Here is a 24,568-nt window from a genome sequence, read left to right on the forward strand (position 1 = left end):
CCAGTTAGTCACCAGTTAAGTGCGAAAGGCCACCAGCTATCTCCAATTGTATATCAATGACCTTTTAGCTTTAATTCTGGGTGGGCAACAGCATTTGACCATGCAAATGAAACTGTCTTCTGATACTGAGACCTGTTGTTATCCCAAGTCTCTGAAAAGTCCTGAGCAATTTGTAGTAGGACATCGACAAAACAATAGCTCCAGAGAAATCTTTGCCCTTTGTGAACCATCAGGCATTAGCCAGTCTGATAACCAGACTCTGAACGTAGTTGCAAGCCATTAAGCAACCAAAGTACTTAACCTATTCCAGTTTCAGAGTTCACCTGAGAACCGATCTCCTCGATGTTCAGCTCAAGAAACCGGATAACATGCTGTGAACCCTCAACTTTAAAAGACCTTCATTTCAACTCTAAGTCATCAAATACATTCAAGAAACCACAGGCCGATCACATAGGAGACTGGACATTAGGCACGGCATGCATGTAATCTCAGTGGTTAACACTGTTGCTTCACAGGGACAGGGTCCCAGCTTCGATTCCTGGCTTGGGTCACTATCTGTGTGGAGTCTGCACATTCTCCCCGTGTCTATTTCCTCCGGGCGCTCTGGTTTCCTCCCACAAATCCCAAAAGGCGTGCTTGTTAGGTGAATTGGACATTCTGAATTCTCCCTCTGCATACCCGAACAGGCGCCGGAATGTGGCAACTTGGGGGTTTTCACAGTAACTTCACTGCAGTTTTAATGGAAGCCTACTTGTGACAATAATAAAGATTATTATTATAATAAAAATGCACTATCTTTTTCTGTGTCCAAACTTTGTGTGTGTATGAGACTGAGCGTGATGTTGCATTAATTGGGGGTTAGTGTTTGAGAATAAATATCCTTCTTTATTTTAAATTTATAAAAGCTTGCTGCTGAATATTTAATTGGAGTACATTTTCAAGGGTAAGAAAAGACACACCTCTTTCCATACAAGCATGTTCATTACAGGAATAAGAGAGAAAATACATTCTGTTCATGACAGAATGCTAAGGAACTAATGGTGTTCGCTACAGAGCACTGCACTGTTCCTCGGTGGTTCTGGGGCATTACTTTTAAGTACTGGAGATTGTGCAGAGAATCAGTGCCTTTAACTGATTAACTCTATAACACATAGTCCTTCCACCTTTTCTTTTTTTTTGCATTAGACACTTTTGCTGTCTTGAAATTAGGGACATAGCTACAGAACAAAGGTTCTAGACACATTTTGACAATTGAGCAAAGTGGACAAAGATGGCGGCTGCCATACAAACCAATAAAGAAAGCAGAGAAGGAAAGAAAAGGCCAGAAGACAAGGATAACAACAAGGAGATTGACAGACTACAAGGAATGACAATAGGATGGAGAGGTTTGGAAATGGAGTACTAAGATGGGGAAAAACATTGGAGTGGAAGAGGAGGCAGTTGCTTGAGAAGGCTCAAGTGTTGGCCTAAACAATCATTGAATATTTTCTATGATCATGTCATAGAATTTGCAGTGCAAAAGTGTATATCACAATCATATATACACTACAGAATGCCATGATGGTTACTGACGGGGGAGAAAAGAAAGTATGGGACTGTTGGTGATTGAGGAATTGAGGTTGCTACTATAAACACTCAGCACCATGATTATCTTCACAGCCAATGACAATGAAGTCCAAGTCCTGTTCTGAGATTGATGTTGTGCTGCAGCAGGTCCCAGGTTTCAGTGAGGATGTCCATATTGAAGCACATACATCTTACATATTGTTTCTCAATAAGATTTGCATTGCGGGATTGTTCCCTGGACTGCTGGGCATATATGTCCTCCTGCTCAGAGACTTCCTCCTTCTCTCTCTTCCAGCATCTTACCCTGCTCTGTGAGGCCTCTGTTCATTCTCTGATTCATGCCACATTCCAAGATGAATGTCCAATTGAATGCCACGTTTTGTGCAAAGAAGCTTTGAAGTCAACAATATGTCTTTCAGCATCTGCCACACTAATCCCTCTAGGAGTATCAACTATAGGAAGTAGCAAATATTTGTAAAACTGTAGCAAAGCCAGGAGAAATCAACTAACAACTGTGCAAAGTTAAGAGAGGGACTTGGCTGCACCCCTGGTGTCAGGTGGGTGTGACACGCTATTTGTTACTATGATCAGCCATGTACATTCTTTTAGTGGATGTTCACTGTGCGCATATTGGCAACAATATGATGCTGGGAGGGAACTGTCCCATAAGAGCTCATGAGCAGGATTCCCCATTTCTGAGACTAAGTGTTGAAGCCAACACAGAATCTGTGGACTTTCACGACAGAAAGACTGGACGGATTCCACTACTATTAAGGGGCTAGCACCGGCGCCACATGGAACACAATCAATTTCATTGGAAAATGGTGTGGGATTCGCTGGATCCGTGATTGACACTCGGGAGGCTGACAAACTGCAGCCGCATATATACATTACAATCCCTACACACACACCATTACAGCCAAAAAGATGGCACTGGTTGTGCTAGAGCACACGCACACGCAGTTAATGGGTCAGCTGGGGACAGAGGGGGATACCTTTACGACCTGTGGCACCAAGTTCAAAGTGGGGTGTTAGTGGTGTGTGCAGCTGCATGGCTGCCTTGCCGGCTGCGGCAATGATGTTCCGTGCCCGTCCACCCCTACCCCCCTGGCCACCCCCCACTAGTCCCCCCGGTCCTGGCAGAAGCCCCCCGGCCAGCGGCACAACTGTCAACAAACTATGATGATGTTGGACACCTTCCATAACCCCCCTCTCTCTCACTCAGCAGCTGCCACGCCGATTTCATGATTTTTAAAAGCACAAGTAAACCGTGCCATCGGCAACTCGGCCTATCGGAGGCGGAGGCCCCGGAGAATAACGGGGCGGGGCCTCTAATGATATGCAAACAATGTCCACTATATGTGCCTTCCGGAACGCATTGATGCCGATGTCGAAATGATTTATGATTTGGCGTCACATTCGCGCCTTCTGCGATTTTGCCGTCAGAACCGATTCTCCACCCAATCGCATTTCGCGATTTTGGCCTTGACCAATGGACAATCCCGCCCCATGTGAAATGAAAATGGCTTATTGTCACAAGTAGGCTTCAAATGAAGTTACTGTGAAAAGCTCCCTATCGCCACATTCCAGCACCTGTTCGGGGAGGCTGGTACGGGAATTGAACCGTGCTGCTGGCCTGCCTGCTTTAAAAACCAGCTATTTAGCCCACTGTGCTAAATCAGCCCCTTGTGGCATGTCTCGCAGATGCCACTTTTGCAATTGTAAGGAAACTCGGAGCACCCCTCCACCCCCCCCCCCCCCTGGAAAATCCCACCCGAGGAGCCTGGGTGTAGAGTTTTAACCACACTACAGACTTTTGATCCTGCTGTAAATCTGTTATGCCTGAGCCCAATACTAAAATCGCAGGTTCCATGTGTGTCATAGGGCAGATAAAGAGACAGCAGTGACACAAGGCGCCTCGCATTATTACCGCAGTAATTTGCTTTTATCTTTTTTATAAGGCGAGGCACCACGGGCCGAGGCTGATGAGCAGACGTTTGCTTTTATTTACAACAGGACATATATGGTGAGCTCAAGTTACGAGTAACTCACTTGACAACCCCCAAACTGGACCCGCAGTCACTAAAGCACAGCTTAACGGGTGACTTGCATTCTGCAATGAAAGATGAAGTGTGAAGAGGCAGGAAAAGCAGCCGGGGTTGCTGTGCCGCCAGTCCTGGCTTGCTGCTGTGGATTGGAATGGGTGAGCGAAGCAGGCCGGCTCCCAGGGAGCACGAGTCGTACCTGAGAGACTGAGAGCGTCAAACCAGCCTCCTTAGCAACTCGCCTGGAAACAAGACAACCTCTGCTCGCCCACCGCGCCAATCGGCAGGGACGCTGCGGTGCGATGTGAGTTTGAAGCTGCTCTTCCTGAACAGGAGGCAGAGGGAGAGAGAGAGAGGACATTTCCCTCCAGCACTCTGCAGGACAGGGACCCAGGAAAGGCGCTTCGATCTGACCCCTTGCTGCTGGTGGGGAGGGAGGGAGTTCGGGGGTGGGTGGGTGGGGGAAACGGTGTCCGCTCGTAGGTTCATTCCCCAAACCTGGGGATTAACCCGCTCATCTGCCAGGATCAAAGCTGCTCTGTGGTTTTATCACTGGCCATGTAATGAGAAGATCAGCAGTTCTCTGTGTGGAGGAGCAGGTGAGCTCAGAAAGGCTGGGGGTGGGGGGCTGAGAAAAGTTGCAGTGACAATATTAGTTTGCTGAAAACAGCTTCAGCGTTTCTCCTCCCCCCCCCCCCCCCAGCACTCCCCCTGGCACCCCCACCTCCTCAGGCACCCACCCCAGGCACGCACCCCCCCTCCCCAGCACTCCCCCTGGCACCCCCACCTCCTCAGGCAACCCCCCCCCCCCAGGCACGCACCCCCCCAGCACCCCCACCTCCTCAGGCACCCCCCCCCCCCAGGCACGCACCCCCTCCCCCAGCACTCCCCCTGGCGCCCCCACCTCCTCAGGCACCCACCCCAGGCACGCACCCCCCCCCTCCCCCAGGCACCTACTGCTTAATTCTCCCAGTTAACTTCCTGCATCATCCACAGATTGGATCATTCTTCTTGGCCTTTTGGTTAAGATCAAGCCCCCCAGATGAGGCGCTTTTAATGCCTTTTCTTGTCAGTTTGGAACTTGTAGATCTCACTTGTGGAGACCATGAATTAATTGGATTCAATTAGAATTGTTTTTTTTGTGAGCATGCCCCGTCCAACTCTGCACCTTTGCTGTGTAACTGTTATAAGAATGGAGATTTAAAAAAATGAAAGTCTCTCCACCCGGGTCGTGTGGGTGAGATTGTGACTGCGAGGTTCAGATTGCACTTCCCTCCCCTGTCTCAGGGTGTGTGTGTGCGCAGGTCTGCGCCTGACAAGGGAGCCGAACCGATTCATGTCGTGCGAGCTGCCAGCATTATTGGGACTCATTTCCAGCTCACTTCTGTCATGTTGTCCGCCGTGGTTTTCCGTTCCCGGACTGTAAGTGCTTGTTCAATGTAATTGCATGACTGGAACAGCTAAACCTCGTATGTAAGGCCGGCGGAAATCTAACTTTAGATTTCCCCCCCAAAAAGGTGGGAAGCAGTGAAACGTAAGCACTTTCCAATTTCAAAGATTGACAAATGTATCTGGTTAAACAGGAATCTGTGCTTTCTGATCAAAGTGGGGAGCAGTGCAGTTCAACAATAGATTGGTCACTTAACACATTACAAATTCTATTCAATTTTCGGTCATAATTTCTCAACCGAGAGTTTTTAAACTTTCGTTGGAGGCGGATGATTTTGAGTTTGCCTTTTCTCTTGAACTTGACCCCGACGCGTTAATGTATATTTTATTAATTTCTCGTCGCGGTGGTGACCCCCCCCCCCCCCCCCCCCCAATGTGGCGTTTACACGTGCAAAGTCTTGTACACTTAACATTAAAACTTGGTTCCGTGGTTTGATCTACGCAACAGATGCATAATATTCGAATTTCGGGGAGGAAGGGAGCCGTTCACAAAAACCTCTGCTTTCTGGTCAGGTCGAAGTTATTGCTCTCAGTAAAATGTGCAAATACATCAATCCCTTCAAAAAAGAACCGGGGTATTGAGGGAGGGGGGGGGGGGGGGGGGACTTGTATGCACCGGTTCTGGTATGAGAGCACAGGTTGGAGACGAGATAATCGAATCCTGTCAGCGTAAAGACACTTGCCAGGTTAGAGCTGGCAGATCCACAGTGTTCATTCAGCCAAGGCAGGCTATACCAGACAGACGATGAGCTGGGAGGCAAGTCAGATAATACAGACTGTGTGCTACCGTGTAACCTCCAAGCTGAGATATCAAGTTATGTTGGACTGTATGGTCATGCCCGGCACTGGAGGGGTTCTGGAGAGGAGTGGCGGGAGCAATATCTCAGGTGGTGAAAGTCCGGGTCAAGCCAAGCTGGGGGCTAGCAATATTTGGAGTAGTGGACGAACCGGGAGTGCAGGAGGCGAAAGAGGCCGGCATTCTGGCCTTTGCGTCCCTAGTAGCCCGGCGAAGGATCTTGCTAATGTGGAAGGAGGCGAAGCCCCCCAGCCTGGAGGCCTGGATAAATGATATGGCTGGGTTCATAAAGTTGGAGAGGATTAAGTTCGCCTTGAGAGGGTCTGCGCAGGGGTTCTACAGGCGGTGGGCCCGTTCCTAGACTATCTCGCGGAGCGTTAGAGGAAGGTCGGTCAGCAGCAGCAGCAACCTTGGGGGGGTGGGGGTGGTGGAGGGGACCTCCTGGGAGGGGGGGGAAAGGGGGGACTACCTGCGTGGGTGGATGAGCAAGAGATAACATGAAGGGTTGGGGAAACTGGCACGTACGGGTGAGGGCCAGTGTACAAAGCTGTGTAAATATATCATTTTGCCATGTATATATCTTGCTCTGCGCGATTTCTTGTTTTTTTTGTTACGGGGGCGGGCGGGGGGGGGGGGGGGGGGGGCGGTTATTGTTTGTAAGGGAGAAAAATTGTGTTAAAAAACTTTAATAAATATATATTTTTAAAAAGTTATGTTGGACTGTGCATTGTGACCATTACCTATCAGATTTTGATCTCTAATAATCTTTATTATTGTCACAAGTAGGCTTACATTAACACGGCAATGAAGTTACTGTGAAAAGCCCCTAGTCGCCACACTTTGGTGCCTGTTCGAGTACACAGAGGGAGAATTCAGAATGCTCAGTTCACCTAACAGCACGTCTTTCGGGACTTGTGGGAGGAAACTGGAGCACCCGGTTGAAACCCACGCAGACACGGGGAGAATGTGCAGACTCCGCATAGACAGTGACCCAAGCCGGAAATCCAACCTGGGACCCTAGCGCTGTGAAGCAACAGTGCGAACCACTGTGCTACCATGTTGCCTGATCTAGTGATCAGGGCCAACTATTGTCAGTGATCAGAGATGCCACATCCTGCCCTTTAGGTCTTGTGGCGCAGTGGGTGGCATCCCAGCCTCTGGGCCAGAAGCTCTGGGTTTGAGTCCCACCCCAGGCCTCGATGGCCAAGCAGGGTGCATTCATAACATAGTCAAACAGGTTTAGTGTGGAGGTGGATAAATATTTGATAGATTGAGGAATAGAGGGCTATGGGGAGATGGCATAGAAAAGGAGTTGAGGCTGGCATAAATCAGCCACGATCAAATTGAATGCGGGGCGGGGGGGGGTGGCTTGAAGGGCTTGGGGTCCTACTCCTGCTTCTGTTTCTTGTGCTCTTGTGTCAACCTGCAAATCCTTCCCATCACACCAATGGCTGGCTGCACGAGTAGGAGAGACTCCCCATCAGCTACGCTTGATGTGGAATGGAGCCCCCTCAAGCTATAAGCCCCTGGTGACAGATTGGTGACCTGTTCCAGGAATTACTAGCTATGGAAATGGGCAAAAGTTTACCTTAGTGTGCCCTAGATGCGGGAAGTGAATTGGGATATCCCACCCTCTGGTTGATGGCGAGGGCCGTCTAGTACAATCCCTTCATGGCTTTGTCAAGTGATGGGAATCCTGGTCACTGTGAGTTTGAAAAGGAGCGGTGGATGAAGTTGTGAAAGTGCGGTTGTGGCAAGGGAGAAATATTTCACCATAGAAACAAGACAAGTTTGGGTTTTGGGATGAGTATCAGAGGTTATTATCTTTCAGTTATCAATGGGAACTGGGGAAACGATAGCAACCTCAAGTATAATCCCATTGTTGTTATTTGTTTTAAAGAATCCCGTTGTCTCCTCGGGCGATGGCAGCATTGTGGTTATGTTGCTGGGTTAATAATCCAGGGTCTGGGTCAAATGACATGAGTTCATATACCACCATGGCACTTCATTAAATAAAAAGCTACCTGCAGTAATGGTGACCATGAAACCAGCAGATTGTCATAAACACCCACCTGGTTCACTCATGGTCTGTAGGGAAGGGCAATTAGGGATGGCCTATCGATGTTGGCCTTGCCTGCAATGCCCATATTTGAGAGTAAATTTTTAAAAAGCCACCACATGATGCTCGCAGAATAGTTTCTGTTAAACCTGGGGTCCCATACTCTGGATCTTTGTAGGAGGGAGGCCGTTAGGATTTAACATTCACCAAAGTAAACCAATCCCTCCAATTAAAATGCTTGCTGGGCTGAGAGTTTGCTGTCAATAATTGGACCTGCCACTTGTTCTTTGAGAGTTAGACAGCTGACTATAGGAGATATGGTAGGAATCTTCTGGAGGTGTCTGTAAGGAGGTAAAAGTGACACTAAGCAAAAATCAATTGCATATTTCGGTTTATTCAATCAGTATTGACACCATTTTTGGCACTTGGCTTGCATGTACCTTCTTTTAATAGGTGTCATTTTGCTGTATTGCAGTAACAGATTGAGTAAAATGTTGATGCTTCAGTGGGCTATGGTTTTAAGGGTTGTGCTTCTTATCTGCTACTCAATCAGTTGTTTATTTTATTTGTTATGTTACGGGGAACTCACGGATGTATTAGCCCTTCCTTGTACAGAGGCAAAGACATTGTAGGAGCCAGTCAGTATGTGTGTATTAGATTTTTAAGAATAACATAGTGACAACATTTGACCCATATACAATACAGTAAAGAAAATTTGCAATTGCTTTAAAATGTCGGAATCTGTAATTTGTAATTTTTTAAAGAATGGTTGAAAGGGTCTTTTAAGAGTTTGCATCAATTGTTAAGGAATCAATTATAATTTTCTTGGATAAGAAAAAATCCTGGTCCATGTAACCCTTGTAGCATTATAAACAGGAAGACAGTTAAGATGCAAAGCCATGTAACCAGCGGACACAAAGGAGTTCTGTAGCAGAGGACACTGACAAGACACAAATCAAAGCTACTTCTGTAAAGAACAGAGGAGAGCTGGAAGCAAAAGGCAATCAGCACAAAGATGCAGATTTTTAAAAATGCAGACAGAGACAGAAAAGGGAGCACAGAATTCATGCGAGGAGAAGATAGCAAAGCTCCCTATGAAAAGATCAGTTTACTGTTTGGGAGTAAGAAGAAACTTTGAATTCGAGGAGCACTTGGGGAAGCGATGATTGAACAAGCAATAAAGAACTAAATCCGAAAAAGTGATGCACAAGAGATAAGAGCTTGTGTCAGAGGACCAGATCATGAACCAGGTATTTTTGGTTGCTGGGTTGAGAAGGAAGATCAAGACTGATATGACCGGAGTGAGAGAGATTTCCTAGACTGTTATCTTGTCCAAGTTAACTGTATCCGGGGATCTCAGTGGAGTACACCACCTGTGAATGTGACTCGAGGACCGAATCAATTGAGTTGGAAAGCCTGTGAGAATTCATTTGGTGCCACATTTGTGCGAGAAGTGATTGATGTGAGTGCTTGTGGTTGAGTAGGAGTACCTTTGTTGTGTCAACTACTTAAAATGAAATTTATCCTTTTATTTGAAGTATCATTTGTCACTGTTTGTTTAATTTATGTTGATTTCTGATTCGTGCGAAAGTAAAAGCAGCAAAAGTGAAATTTTATAAAACCATAGAATCCCTACAGTGCAGAAGGAGGCCATTCAGCCCATCACTTCTGCACCAACCCTCTGAAAGAGCATTCCACCCAAGCCCACTCCCCCGTCCTATCCCAATAACCCCTTAATCTAACCTATACATCTTTGTGACACTAAGGGGCAATATAGCATGGCCAATCCACCTAACCTGCACATCTTTAGACTGGGAGGAAACCGGAGCACCCGGAGGAAACCCACGCAGACACAGGGAGAATGTGCAAACTCCACACAGTCACCCAAGGCCGGAATTGAACCTGGGTACCTGGCATTGTGAGGCAGCAGTGCTAACCACTGTGCCACCCCGATCTTGTTGTTAATATTTCATTTTGCGGGACTTCCGGTTGCGGCTATGCGGAGCTAAGTCGCACATTCGGCGGCTCCCGCAAAAACAGACTTTTGGGCTCTTTTCAGGGCCCCCAACGGCACTTTTCTGCCGTTTCCCAGTGTGGGAAGGAGTCTATAACAGCTCCCCATCAGTATATGGCTTCAACTAGGAGCGGGGCGACAAAAAAGGTGGTGGTGGACCCGAAGTAGGTGCGAGAGAAGAAGGCCAAAATGGCGGCAGGTGGAGACCAGGCAGCGTGGATGCAGTGGGCGGAAGAGCAGCAGGAGAAAATCCAGCGCTGCTTCAGAGAGATTAAAACGGACCTGCTAGAGCCGATGAAGGCGTCTATTGATAAGTTGCTGGAGACACAGGCGGCCCGGGGGTGGCGGTCCGCGAGGCTCAACAAATGATCTCTGACAATGAGGACGAGATCTTAGGCCTGGCAGTAAAGGTGGAGGCGCACGAGGCGCTCCACAAGAAATGGCAGGAGCAGTTCGAGGAGATGGAGAATCGGTCGAGGCGGAAGAATCTGCGGATTCTGGGCCTCCCGGAGGGGCTGTAGGGAACGGACGTAGGGGCCGATGTGGTCACCATATTGAACTGGCTGATGGGAGCGGGGTCCTTCCAGGGGCCCCTGGAGCTGGAAGGGGCCCATAGAGTGCTGGCGAGGAGGCCCAAGGCTAACGAGCCTCCGCGGGCGGTGCTGGTGAGGTTCCATCGGTTCGTCGATCGGGAGTGTGTGCTCAGGTGGGCCAAGAAGGAGAGGAGCAGCAGGTGGGAGAACGCGGAGGTTCGGATATACCAGGACTGGAGTGCGGAGGTGGCGAAGAGGAGGGCCGGGTACAATCGAACGAAGGCGGTGCTGCACAGGAAGGGGGTGAGGTTTGGCATGTTGCAGCCGGCGTGACTGTGGGTTACCTACAAGGAGCGGCACCATTATTTTGAGTCTCCGGAGGAGGCGTGGGCCTTTGTTCAGGCCGAGAAGTTGGACACAGATTGAGGGTCGGGACGGGCGATTGGAGATTGCGGTTGATATGCTATGTTTATTTTTGTTTCGAGGGGGGGCCTTTGTATTGCTCCGGGTTTCTTTTTCTTTGTGTTTTTTCTCTTTTGGGTCGGTGAGGGTGGCTGGGGCGAGTTGGGCACTGTTTTGGTTGGGTTGGTCGGCGGGGGGGGGGCTCTTGGAGGTGAGATGGGGCCCCGCGGGGAGGGGGAGGCCCGAGTCAGGAGTGGGGGGATCGGGCCTGTAAAAGGAACTGCGTCAGAGATGGCGGGTCGGGGCGGGGAAGCGAGGGTTGTTTCCCGCGCTTAGAACGGAAGAGGGAGGTGGAGAGCCTATTAATGGGGACGGGAGAGGAGGGTGTGCCACACAATGGGAGGAGTCGAAGGAGAGTCGGGAGTGGCCGGGGTCAGCAGGAGTCAGCTGACTTGCGGAAGTGCAATGGGGGGGAGTAAATCAGCTAGGATGGGTCCTAGCCAGGGGGGTGGGGGGGGGGGGGGGGGGTTGGGTGGGGGGAATCGAGTTGCTGCTGCTGTGGTCAAGGAGGAGCTGGAGCGAGTGTGGGGGGTCGAGACGGGGGATGCCGCTGTGGGGAACGGACCGGGTGTGGGGTGCGGGCGTGTGGCTGGCCGAGGAGGGGTTATGGCTAGTCGGAGGGGGAGGGGGGCGGGTAGCCCCCTGATCCGGCTGATAACCTGGAATGTAAGGGGACTGAATGGGCCGGTTAAGTGGGCCCGCGTGTTCGCGCATCTGAATGGGCTCAAGGCGGATGTGGTTATGCTTCAGGAGACACACCTGAAGGTGGCAGACCAGGTAAGATTGAGGAAAGGGTGGGTAGGTCAGGTGTTTCACTCGGGGCTGGATGCCAAAAATCGCAGGGTGGCGATCTTGGTGGGAAAGAAGGTGTCGTTTGAGGCGTCAAGCATTGTGGCAGATAATGGCGGTATGTACATAATGGTAAGTGGTAAGTTGCAGGGAGAGAGGGTGGTACTGGTCAATGTGTATGCCCCGAACTGGGACGATGCGGGTTTTATGCGGCGTATGTTGAGTCGGATCCCAGACTTGGAAGTGGGGGGCCTGATAATGGGGGGAGACTTTACCACGGTGCTGGATCCGGCTCTGGATCGCTCCAGGTCTAGGGCGGGTAGGAAGTCGGGGACGGCTGGAGTGCTGAGGGGGTTTTTGGACCAGATGGGAGGGGTGGACCCTTGGAGATTTGCAAGGCCGGGGGCTAGGGAATTTTCATTCTTCTCACATGTCTATAAGGCTTATTCCCGAATCGACTTTTGCATTTTGAGTAGGGCGCTGATAGCGAGAGTAGAGGATACCGAGTATTCGGCAATAGCCATTTTGGACCGCGCCCCGCATTGGGTGGACTTGGAGATGGGGGAGGAGAGGGACCAGCTGTGGTGCTTGGAGGTGGAGCTGTTGGCGGATGAGGAGGTGAGTGAGCGGTGCCGAGGAAGTATAGAGAGGTACTTGGAGACCAACGACAACGGGGAGGTCCGAGTGGGGATGGTATGGGAGGCACTGAAGGCGGTGGTGAGGGGAGAGCTGATCTCCATTAGGGCCCACAAGGAGCTGAGGGAGCGGGGGGGAGAGGGAGAGACTGGTGGGGGAGATGGTGAGGGTAGACAGGAGGTATGCGGAGGAGCCCGAGGAAGGATTGTTGAGGAAGAGGCGTAGCCTCCAGGCCGAATCCGACCTGGTGACCACCAGGAAGGCGGAGGTGTAGTGGAGGAAGGCCCAGGGGGTGGTTTACGAGTATGGGGAAAAGGCAAGCCGGATGCTGGCGCATCAGCTTCGGAAGCGGGACGCAGCTAGGGAGATCGAGGGAGTTAAGGGCAGGGGAGGGAGTGTGGTGCGGAGTGGAGTTGGCATCAATGGGGTCTTCAGGGACTTCTACGAGGAATTGTACCGATCCGAGCCCCCACGGGAGGAGGGAGGGATGGGCTGCTTTCTGGACCAATTGAGGTTTCCAAAGGTGGAAGAGGGACTGGTGGCGGAATTGGGGGCCCCGATTGGGCTGGAGGAGCTGATCAAAGGGACAAGGAGCATGCAGGCGGGGAAGGCACGGGGCCGGACGGTTTCCCGGTCGAATTCTATAAAAAATATATGGACCTGTTGGGCCCGCTGTTAGTTAGGACCTTCAATGAGGCAAGGGAGGGGGGGGGGGGGGCCTTGCCCCCGACGATGTCCCGGGCACTGATCTCCTTGATCCTTAAGCGGGACAAGGATCCCCTGCAGTGTGGGTCTTACAGACCGATTTCCTTGCTAAATGTAGATGCCAAGGTGCTGGCGAAGGTCTTAGCCTTGAGGATTGTGTGCCGCAGATCATCCATGAAGAGCAGGCGGGGTTTGTGAAGGGGAGGCAGTTGAACGCGAATGTGCGGAGGCTTTTGAACGTTATCATGATGCCGGCGAGGGAGGGGGAGGCGGAGATAGTGGTGGCGATGGATGCTGAGAAAGCCTTCGATAGGGTATAGTGGGGGTACCTGTGGGAGGTACTGAAGAGGTTTGGGTTTGGGGAGGGGTTTGTCAGGTGGGTTAGGCTGTTGTATGAGGTCCCGATGGCGAGTGTGGCCACAAACCTTCGGTTGCACCGAGGGACGAGACGGGTGTCCCTTATCTCCTCTGCTCTTCGCACTGGCGATTGAACCCCTGGCTATGGCACTGAGGGAGTTAAGGAACTGGAGGGGGTTGGTGCATGGTGGGGAGGAGCATAGGGTGTCACTTTATGCGGACGACCTGCTGCTGTATGTGGCGGACCCGGTGGGAGGAATGCCGGAGGTAATGAGGATTCTTAGGGAATTCGGGGACTTTTCGGGGTACAAGTTCAACATGGGGAAGAGCGAGCTGTTCATAGTTCATCCAGGGGACCAGGAGATGGGGATTGGCGAGCTCCCACTAAAAAAGGCGGAGAGGAGCTTCAGGTATCTGGGAGTCCAGGTGGCCAGGAGCTGGGGGGCCCTGCATAGCCTTAATTTTACAAGGCTGGTGGAGCAAATGGAGGAGGAGTTCAAGAGGTGGGACGCGTTGCCGCTGCCCTTGGCGGGTACGGTGCAGTCAATCAAAATGACGGTGCTCCCAAGGTTTTTGTTCCTGTTCCAGTGCCTCCCCGTGTTTATCCCGAAGGCTTTTTTCAGGCGGGTTAACAGGAGTATAATGTGGTTTGTGTGGGCGCGAGGGACTCCGAGGGTGAGAAGGGTGTTCCTGGAGCGGAGTAGAGATAGGGGGGGACTGGTGCTGCCCAACCTCTGTGGGTACTACTGGGCCGCCAATGCGACGATGGTGCACAAGTGGGTGATGGAGGGGGAGGGGGCTGCATGGAAGAGGCTGGAGACGGCGTCTTGTGTGGGTACGAGGCTGGGGGTGCTGGCAACGGCGCCGCTGCCGCTCCCTCCAAGGAGGTATACCACGAGCCCGGTGGTGGCTGCCCTCAAAATTTGGGGGCAGTAGAGGCAGCACAGGTGGGAAGTTGGGGCCTCGGCGTGGACCCCATTACGGGGGAACCACCGGTTCGCCCCAGGAAGAACAGGTGGAGGGTTTGCGGTGTGTCACAGGGCAGGGATACAAAGGTTGGGGGACCTGTTTGTGGACGGGAAGTTCGCGAGCCTGGGTGAGCTGGAGGAGAAGTACGGGCTGCCCTCGGGGAACACCTTCAGGTACTTACAGGTAAGGGCGTTTGCCAGACGGCAGGTGGTGGAATTCCCGCGGCTACGGCCACACACAGTACAGGACAAGGTGCTCTCGGGGGGGTGGGTGGGAGTGGGGAAGATCTCGGAAACTTACCAGGTGATGCAGGAGGAGGAGGAGGCCTCGGTGGTGGAGGTAAAAGGTAAGTGGGAGGAGGAGTTGGGTGAGGAAATTGAGGAAGGGACGTGGGCAGATGCCCTGGGGAGGGTGAACTCTTCCTCATCGTGCGCGAGGCTCAGCCTCATACAGTTTAAGGTGCTGCACAGGGCACACTTGACCGGGACAAGGATGAGCCGGTTTTTTGGGGGTGAGGACAGGTGTGTTAGGTGCTCAGGGAGCCCAGCAAATCACACCCATATGTTCTGGGCATGCCCAGCGCTGGAGGAATTTTGGAAGGGCGTAGCGAGGACGGTGTCGAGGGTGGTAGGATCCAGGGTCAAACTGGGCTGTGGGCTCGCAATATTTGGGGTGGCAGAGGAGCCGGGAGTGCAGGAGGCGAAAGAGGCCGGAATTCTGGCCTTTGCGTCCCTGGTCGCCCGGCGAAGGATTCTTCTTCAGTGGAAGGATGCGAGGCCCCCAAGTGTGGAATCCTGGATCAGCGATATGGCGGGGTTTATTTAGTTGGAGAGGGTGAAATTCACCTTGAGAGGGTCGGTACAAGGGTTCTTTCGGCAGTGGCAACCGTTCTTAGACTTCCTGGCAGAACGGTAGACATTGGTCAATGGCAGCAGTAACTCGGCGGGGTTTTTGTTATTTACACTGGAGGGTCTGAGGGGGTGTATATACTTGTTGTCTTAAGTCGGGGTGTTAATGTTAATTTATTATTTATTATATTATTTATGTACAGGGGGGAGGGGGGTATGGAGGGTTGCTTTTCTGGACTGTGTTTTGTACTTAACCCTGTTGGGTTCTTTTTTTATTTTGTTATTGATATTTTATGAAAACCTTTAATAAACATTATTTTTTTTTTTTTAAATCATCTTACGGCTGGGGATAGGGGTGCTTTGCTAAATTTGGTTATTTTGGTTTACGGATCTCCCACAGAGATCAAAACAAAAGGTAAAGGTTTCCTGGCTGTTCTCTTAATGGCGAAATGGCACGTAGTGTGGGAGACCTCCAAATCGGAGGAAAAATATACTTAGCAAGGGTTTTGGAAAAAGAAAAGCAAGACATCTTAAAGTCTCATTTGCTTTTCCATGGACTCCTTGACACAATAAACTGCTCTATAATTCAACAATGGGGACCATTGAAAAACATTTGCAATCAGAAGCGTAGAGAGTTGATTTATTTGCATGATAAATAACTTAATGCCAAATGATGATATGTTTCACTATAAAAAGGGGATACCATTTCTTCTGAGGAAAGTCTGCAAGGTTTGTTGATGGCACAATGAATGTCAGTGGAATCCTTTTTCTTGTTACCAGTATATGTGAGATGAAGTGGAGAAAGCAAAGACCCACAAGCTAACAGTAGCATACTAATGTGTTTGTACTGCATCATGCTTCATACCAGGGTGACATGTAGTTCTGCCTCCTCATTGGAGAAAGAAATAAACAGCTTCTACGTACAGTTGAAGTTATACCTGATGCTTATTTAGTTGTTCAAATGCTGAGATGATTCATAGACTTTTACTTTTTCAATTATAAATCTTTTTATCTATTTATGAAACAGGAAGGTGAGGGACATTTTTGTTATAGCAGGCTATCGTCAACTAAGATGCGAATTGGAAGTCACTGGATGAAGCCCAAAGAACTTGTAGTGCCAAACGTTAACTTATTTGAGGTTTGTCTTTTGAAAAGCGTAATTTTGAAGATTACCTTCAGAAGCAAAGATACCATTTACAGCCAATTGGTCTCTGGACAGTGTAAGATACTTCTTGAAGAGGGACATATATTGGCCTGGAAGTCTCTTGTGCATCCCACCACACCCCCAACCTCTTCTACCAGCAGTGGCGCTTTGTCCTGGCATTTCCCCCTTAAACCTTTCCAATTGGCCACGTCCAAATTCTCTTTTAAGGCTTTCTCTATGCTTTTGATCACTCCTCCTTCTATCTCTTGCCTTGGCATTCATTCTTGTCTGATTGCATGTCTGTGATGACCCTTGGTATGTATTTCTATATTGAAGTCACTAGATAAATGCAAGTTGTTGTTATTAGCAGACAAAGTCCCCTCCCACTTCTGGTAGTTATTATAACACTGGATTCTGTTTTAGTTCAAAAGATAGTCTAATTTGCTCTATTTTATTTCTGCTGATTGATATGTAGAAGCAAAAATAATTAATCTGTTCCTCTTTAATGGAAGCTGTCCACTTGTACTATTGTACATGGGGGTGAAGTGCCTCTTAAACCTGTCCTACCAATTTCTGACTGTCTCATCAACAAGATCTCATTTGAAATAATTGAGATATTGAGAAATAATTGAGAATTTGAAATATTCACCCGAGGAAGGAGCAGTGCTCCGAAAGCTAGTGATTTGAAACAAACCTGTTGGACTTTAACCTGATGTTGTAAGACTTCTTACTTTGAAATAATTGTAAAGGGAGCTTCTTGTAGATTTTCCAGACTCTTCCTATCTGCTGCAAGCTGGTGGGAGTTTATTAACTAATATCCAACTGACTCTTGCCATCCATAATTAATTTTATTTCTACAACCTGCACACTAACAAAAGACTATCAACAGCTGCCTGAAAAATCCTTTCATGTTCTCACCTAGCTTTATCCCAAGCTCTAAAATCCTCTAAGAATCCTACGTCCTTCCAAGTCCGTCTGTGTTTCCTCCCACGCTCCTTTTACTCGACCAGAGAAAGCTGTTGGGGCCAGTTTGTTGGATATATTCAAGAGGGAGCTGGACGTGGCCCTTGCGGCTAAAGGGGTCAAGGGGTGTGGAGAGAAAGCGGGAGTGGGATACTGAACTTGCATGATCAGCCATGATCATAGGGAATGGTGGTGCAGGCTCGAAGGGCTGAATGGCTTAATCATGCATCCATTTTCTGTGTTTCTGCGTTTTGTCTCGCTATTGTGGCCATCCCTTCGGCTGTTTAGGTGCTAAGCTCTGGAATTCCATCCACCTTTGCCTCTCCAACACAGGTTTATCTTTAAAATTCTCCTTAAACCCTACCTCCCTGACTAAGTTTTCCCTCCTAATATCTCTGTCTTTCGCTGGATATTGACTTTGGTCCGACTTTGCTTCCAGGAAACACATTGGTTCCACATAAAAGCGCGACATGAATACAACCTCTCATAAATTACATAAAATAGTGTGGATGCTGGAAATCAGAAGTTGAAAGAGATGGAGCTGGATATGCTCAGCTGGTCCGGTAGTGTCGATGAAGTGAGAAACAGAGTTTGTTTCAGCTTGAATACCTGTTGTTTCGAAGTGGAGAATGTTTGCGATGTAACAGGTTTAAAGCAACTACAAAGGAAGCGGAAGTGGGTGGAGAAAGAATAAGCCTCTGTGATAGCATGGAGCGGTGAACTGTCAAAATGGGACGATGTTTCAAGGCAAACGGGAATGGTACTGGGAAAGGGACAAAAGATGGGTCTCGAAGAACCGTAAATGGCAAAAGCAAAATGATTACTGGCAACTGGTGTCCCAACAAATGGGAGCAGTTGTTCCGATATTAAATTGTTGAACTCAGTGTTGAGTCAAGAAGGCTGTAAAGTGCCTAGTCAAAATATGACGTGCGGTTTCCTATACTTCTGTGAGCTTCATTTAAACAGTGTGCAAGGCTGATGTTAGAGAAGATAAGGAGTGTAGCAGAGACTTAAAATGAAAAGTGACCAGACAATCAAGGCCACACTTGCAGACTGAATGGGTGTGTTGAGCAAAATGATCACCCAGTCCATATTAAGTTTCCCCAGTGTAGAAGACGCTGCATTGTAAGCAATGAATACAGTACATTACATTGAACAAAGTATAGATTTCTATTTCTCCTGAGTGTTTGGAGCATTGTGTGGTGGGATGGGAGTAGGTAAAAGGGCAGGTGTTATATCTCTGTAGGATGGGGAGAGCATTTTGAGGGTTACCGAGGGTTTGTGGAGGGAACAGTCCCTATGGGAGAGGCTAGGAAGATTTGCTTGGTGATGATATCATGCTGGAGATGGCAGAAATGTTTGAGGAAGGCCCATAATTTCAAGGAGTCGAAGGTGAAGATAAGTGGAACAGTTATAATCCACACGGGTCCTACAAGGGAGGGATGATCAACTACCCCTGAGGAAATTGAAGAATATGAGCCCCCTCCGCCCCACCCCATAAGGGGGAGGGGAGTCCTTAACACAGTTCATCGGCCTTTGTATAAATAGAGTCAGCCAGTGTGGTAATCACCACTGTTGTACCTGGTGAAGGCCTCCCGCCCCTTTGAACGCCTCAGCGTGGATTTCAAAGGGCCCCTCCCCTCCATTGACGATAACACGTTGTAATCACCACTGTTGTATATATTAGGAGATGTGTGGTAAGGCCCTGTATTACAGGTACGGGGGTAGTCCCTGCCTGCTGGCTCCGCCCAGTAGGCGGAGTATAAATATGTGTGCTCCCCATACAGCTGCCATTTCGTCAGCGACTGTAGGAGGTCACACATCTTAGTGTAATAAAGCCTCAGTTGTATTCAACTCTCGTCTTTGTGCAATTGATCGTGCATCAATTTATTACACTAAAGTTTTCAGAAGATGGACCTCCGCATCAAGCCGGATCGCCTGCAGCTGCATCCGCAACAAGCAACGCCAAAAAGGACTTGAACACTGGCTAGCTTGTTTTGAAGCTTACATCAGGTCTGCACCAGACCCAATTCCGGAAGATCCAGATCCTCTATTCGCGGCTGAGCTCCAACGTTTTTACGCTTATCCAGGATGTGCCGACTTATGATGAAGCCATGGCGCTACTGAAAGAGAACTATGCCCAGCGGACGCTCTTCGCCAGACACATACTCTCTACTCATAGTCAGCTCCCTGGTGAGTCCGTAGAAGATTTCTGGCATGCTTTAATTCCCCTGGTCAGAGACTGTGACTGTCAGGCCGTCACGGCCACGGAACATTCAAACCTCCTCATGCGGGACGCTTTCGTCACTGGGATAGGGTCAGTACACATCCGCCAGCGACTTTTAGAGAGGGCCACGCTCGACCTCGCGGAAATCAAAAAGCTGGCGCGATCGATGACAATCGCCTCGCGCAATATCCAGGCCTACACCCCCGGCCGCACGGCCCACTCCTACGCATCATGAACTCCGCAGACGGCCACCCCACCGGGTACCCCACTCAGCCAATCCTACGCCTGTGCCACTCGCCAGCCAGCCAACCCCGGGGGCCCCAGATGTTACTTCTGTGGGCAGCAAAAACACCCCCACCAACGCTGCCCAGCCCACAGCACCCTTTGCAAGGCCTGCGGCAAGAAGAGGCACTTCGCCGCGGTGTGCCAGGCCCGCTCAGTCGCTGTGATCGCCCCGACCCCCCCGCATACAGACAGTGGGCGCTGCCATCTTCACCTCCTTGGACCATGTGCGGCCCATGGGCGCCGCAATCTTTTTCAACCCCCGCCACGTGCGGCCCGTGGGCGCCGCCATCTTGTTCTCCTCAGGGTCTTCAGGCGCCGCCATCTTGTCTCCCCCAGGGCACATGGGCGCCACCATCGTATCAGGATCCGTGCCCCCCGGGCACCCCATCGTCCGACACCAGCGATGACCAGCCGCGACTCGCCTTGGTCACGATTGACCAGTCTCGCCCGCACAATCTAGCCACCGCCTCAACAAGCCTGAAGATCGATGGGCATGAGATCTCCTGTCTGCTGGACTCCGGGAACACCGAAAGCTTCATCCATCCCGATACGGTAAGGCGCTGCTCCCTCGTGGTACACCCCGCCAATCAGAGAATCTCCCTGGCCTCCGGGTCCCACTCCATGGTGATCCGGGCGTACTGTATAGCCACGCTCACGATCCAGGGCGTAGATACCAGCGGCTTCCGCCTCTACGCCCTCCCCAACCTCTGCGCTGCCCTGCTACTCGGCCTGGACTTCCAGTGTAACCTCCAGAACCTATCATTGAAATTCGGCGGGCCCCTACATCCCCTTACTGTGTGCAGCCTCGCGACCCTAAAGGTCGACCCACCTTCCCTATTCACAAACCTAACTTCAGATTGCAAACCCGTCGCCACCAGGAGCAGATGGTGCAGCACCCAGGACAGGACCTTCATCAGGTCCGAGGTCCTGCGGCTGCTTCGGGAAGGCATCATCGAGGCCAGCAACAGCCCCTGGAGAGCCCAAGTGGTAGTGGTGAAAACTGGGGAGAAACACTGAATGGTCGTGGACTACAGCCAGACCATCAATCGTTACACGCAGCTCGACACGTACCCCCTCCCACGCATATCTGATATGGTCAATCAGATTGCACAGTACCGGGTCTTCTCAACTGTAAACCTAAAATCCGCCTCCCACCAGCTCCCCATCCGTAAGGCCGACCGCCCATACACTGCCTTCGAGGCAGATGGCCGCCTCTACCATTTTCTTAGGGTTCCCTTCGGCGTCACCAACGGGGTCTCGGTCTTCCAAAGGGAGATGGACCGAATGGTCGACTGGTACGGTTTGCGGGCCACTTACCCGTACCTAGACAATGTCACCATCTGCGGCCACGATCAGCAGGACCATGATGCCAACCGTGCCAAATTTCTCCATGCCGCCACTCTCCCAAACCTCACCTATAACAAGGAGAAATGCGTATTCAGCACGAACCGCTTAGCCATCCTCGACTATGTGGTCCAGAACGGAGTTCTGGGGCCCGACCCCGACCACATGCGCCCCCTCATGGAACTCCCCCTTCCCCACTGCCCCAAGGCCCTCAAACGCTGCCTGGGGTTCTTTTCTTACTACGCCCAGTGGATCCCAAACTATGCGGACAAGGCCCGCCCACTCATCCAGTCCACTCTTTTCCCCCTGAAAGCCGAGGCTCAACAGGCCTTCAACCGTATTAGGGCCGACATCGCCAAGGCTGCGATGCACACAGTCGACGAGATGTTACCCTTTCAAGTGGAGAGTGACGCATCAGCCGTTGCTCTAGCCGCCACCCTCAACCAGGCAGGCAGGCCCGTGGCATTCTTTTCACGAAAGGCCTTTCATGCCTCTGAAATTCAACACTCCTCTGTCGAAAAAGAGGCCCAGGCTATTGTTGAAGCTGTGTGGCATTGGAGGCATTACCTGGCCAGCAGGAGATTCACTCTCCTCACTGACCAACGGTCGGGAGCTTTCATGATGAACAACACACAGCGGGGCAAGATCAAAAACGATAAAATCTTGTGGTGGAGGATCGAGTTCTCCACCTACAACTACGAGATTGTGTATCGCCCCGGTAAGCTCAACCCTACGGTCCAGATGCCCTATCCCGAGGTACATGTGCCAGCGCACATTTGGACCATCTCCGGACTCTGCACGACAACCTTTGTCACCCGGGAGTCACACGGTTGTACCACTTCATCAAGGCCCTTCGTCGAGGAAGTACGGGCAATCACCAGAGACTGCCAGGTCTGTGCAGAGTGCAAACCGCACTTCTACCTGCCGGACCGTGCGTGCCTGGTGAAGGCCTCACGCCCCTTTGAACGCCTCAGCGTGGATTTCAAAGGGCCCCTCCCCTCCACCGACCGTAACATGTATTTCCTCAGTGTGGTCGATGAATACTCCAGATTCCCCTACGCCATTCCATGCCCCGACATGACGTCTGCCACCGTCATCAAAGCCCTCAACACCATCTTTGCTCTGTTCGGCTTCCCCGCCTACATCCACAGCGACATGGGATCCTCAATCATGAGTGATGAGCTGCGCCAGTTCCTGCTCAGCAGGGGTATCGCCTCCAGCAGGACGACCAGCTATAACCCCCGGGGAAACGGGCAGGTGGAGAGGGAGAACGGGACGGTCTGGAGGGCCGTCCAGCTGGCCCTACGGTCCAGAAATCTCCCGGCCTCCTGCTGGCAGGAGGTCCTCCCCGATGCACTGCACTCCATTTGGTCGCTCCTATGCACTGAGACTAACGGCACACCCCATGAACGTCTCTTCGCCTTCCCCAGGAAGTCCACATCCGGGGTGTCGCTCCCAGCTTGGCTCGCAGCTCCAGGTCCCGTATTCCTTCGTAAGCACGTACGACTCCACAAGGCGGACCCGTTGGTTGAAAGGGTGCAGTTACTCCACGTATGCCTACGTAGCGTAGCCCGACGGCTGCCAGGATACTGTCTCCCTCAGGGACCTGGCACCAGCCGGCTTCCCACACACACACACCCCTCCGGCCCGGTGCCACCCTCCCCTCCCCCGGCGCACCCAACAGCAACCCCCCCCGGGACCATCAGTCCTCCCCCTGCCCACGCCCGAGGATGAGGAGGATTTCAGCATGCTCTCGGAGTCACCGAGGACCAGGCCGGCACCGGAATCGCCGCCACCACTGGGTCGCTCCCAACGTCAGATCAAGGCCCCGCACCGGCTAAACCTGTAATTGGTTCGGGACTGTTAAAGCACCATGTACTGGACTCCCCCTTTTGCCTCTGTATATTAAAACTTGTTCTGTATATAGTTCTCCGCCACCCCCGCCGGACTCAATTTTAACAGGGGGTGAATGTGGTAATCACCACTGTTGTATATATTAGGAGATGTGTGGTAAGGCCTTGTACTACAGGTACGGGGGTAGTCCCTACCACTGGGCGGAGTATAAATATGTGTGCTCCCCATATAGCAGCCATTTCGCCAGCTGCTGTAGGAGGCCACACATCTTAGTGTAATAAAGCCTCAATGGTATTCAACTCTCGTCTTTGTGCAATTGATCGTGCATCAGCCAGTCAGGCAGTGACTAGAGAAGGCCCAGTAGGGAACTACTGGAGTTGTACATAATAGTTAACATGTTAAATAAAATAAGTTTTGTTTTTTTCTATAACTCGGCATGGACTTTTGTTGCCCCTTCCAAAAGGAACCCAATAGGTTTCGAAGTAGTTCCATTTTCAGAAAATAGAGTACCGATTGAAAGTATGGCTAGGACACATATAGACTCCCATAGCAACATTGAGGTGAGTGGAGTCAAGGGAGAAGTTGTTTGATGTAAGAACAAATTCGGCCAGGTGGAGGAGGGCAGTGCTGGGGTTTGGTTGGACCTTCACTCATGGAGGAAGCAGAGGGCCCTAGTATGGGGAGCGGTGGTCAAGTGGGACTGGATGTCCATGATATAGAACCTATACAAGTCAGTGAAACTTCTCAAAATATTCTACTATTACAATTGGCAGTGATTTTGATGTGCACAGACTGAAACTAAAAAACAAAATAACTGTTTCATTGATTGTTTTTATGAACAATTGTGTGCGTAAGCATGGGTAATTACAAATTACAGATGATCTTGAGAATCAGCTTTAATCACTGATTACCGAGGAGACAACTTCAGAATGTTCTTTGGTTATTGACATGACCATCAGAATTAGATTGATGATTACTAATGGGACGTAATCCGCTTTTGGCTTCGTTACGCATCCAAAGAGGAATTCTAAGAGTAAAAATGAGGATAGGTTTGGAGTTTATGCTTCCTGCTGAAAGTTCTATAAAATAGATCAAATCGCATTATGTGTGTCAATATCTTTTTTTCTCTTTTAAAATAAATTTAGAAAAGTAGCCAATTATTTTTATTTTCCAATTTAGCGTGGCCAATCCACCTAACCAGCACATCATTGGGTTGTGGGGGTGAAACCCATGCAGACATGGAGAGAATGTGCAAACTCCAGACGGACAGTGACCTCGGGCCTAGAATCGAACCCGGGTCCTCAGCGCCGTAGTCCCAGTGTTAACCACTGCGCTACATGCTGCCCCTTGTGTCAATATCTTACATGATGATAAAAGGCCTTTGAAGGAATATCTAGTAGTTAAATGAAGGACGGTCTATTTTGCATCATATTCAAGAGTGGGGTGAGACTTTGGGCGCTATTTACCCACTGCCTTGTGAGTGGTGTGGATCTGGACACACCGGTTGAATAGCAGGAAAGGCC

The 24,568-nt window shown here is 50.5% G+C and overlaps 1 protein-coding gene across 1 annotated transcript in view; it reads left to right on the forward strand.

The window, feature by feature from the left end:
• The first annotated feature begins 1,270 nt into the window (after window positions 1-1,270).
• The window catches only part of LOC140407572 (SERTA domain-containing protein 4-like), a 55,022-nt gene continuing 31,724 nt past the window's right edge, over window positions 1,271-24,568 (forward strand). The window contains exons 1-2 of the mRNA XM_072494955.1: window positions 1,271-1,385; window positions 3,528-3,592. Coding sequence (XP_072351056.1) covers window positions 1,271-1,385; window positions 3,528-3,592 — 180 coding nt within the window. The remainder of the gene's footprint in view (window positions 1,386-3,527; window positions 3,593-24,568) is intronic.

The sequence above is a fragment of the Scyliorhinus torazame genome, chromosome 2 (assembly GCF_047496885.1).
Source record: "Scyliorhinus torazame isolate Kashiwa2021f chromosome 2, sScyTor2.1, whole genome shotgun sequence".
Taxonomy (NCBI): Eukaryota; Metazoa; Chordata; class Chondrichthyes; order Carcharhiniformes; family Scyliorhinidae; genus Scyliorhinus; species Scyliorhinus torazame.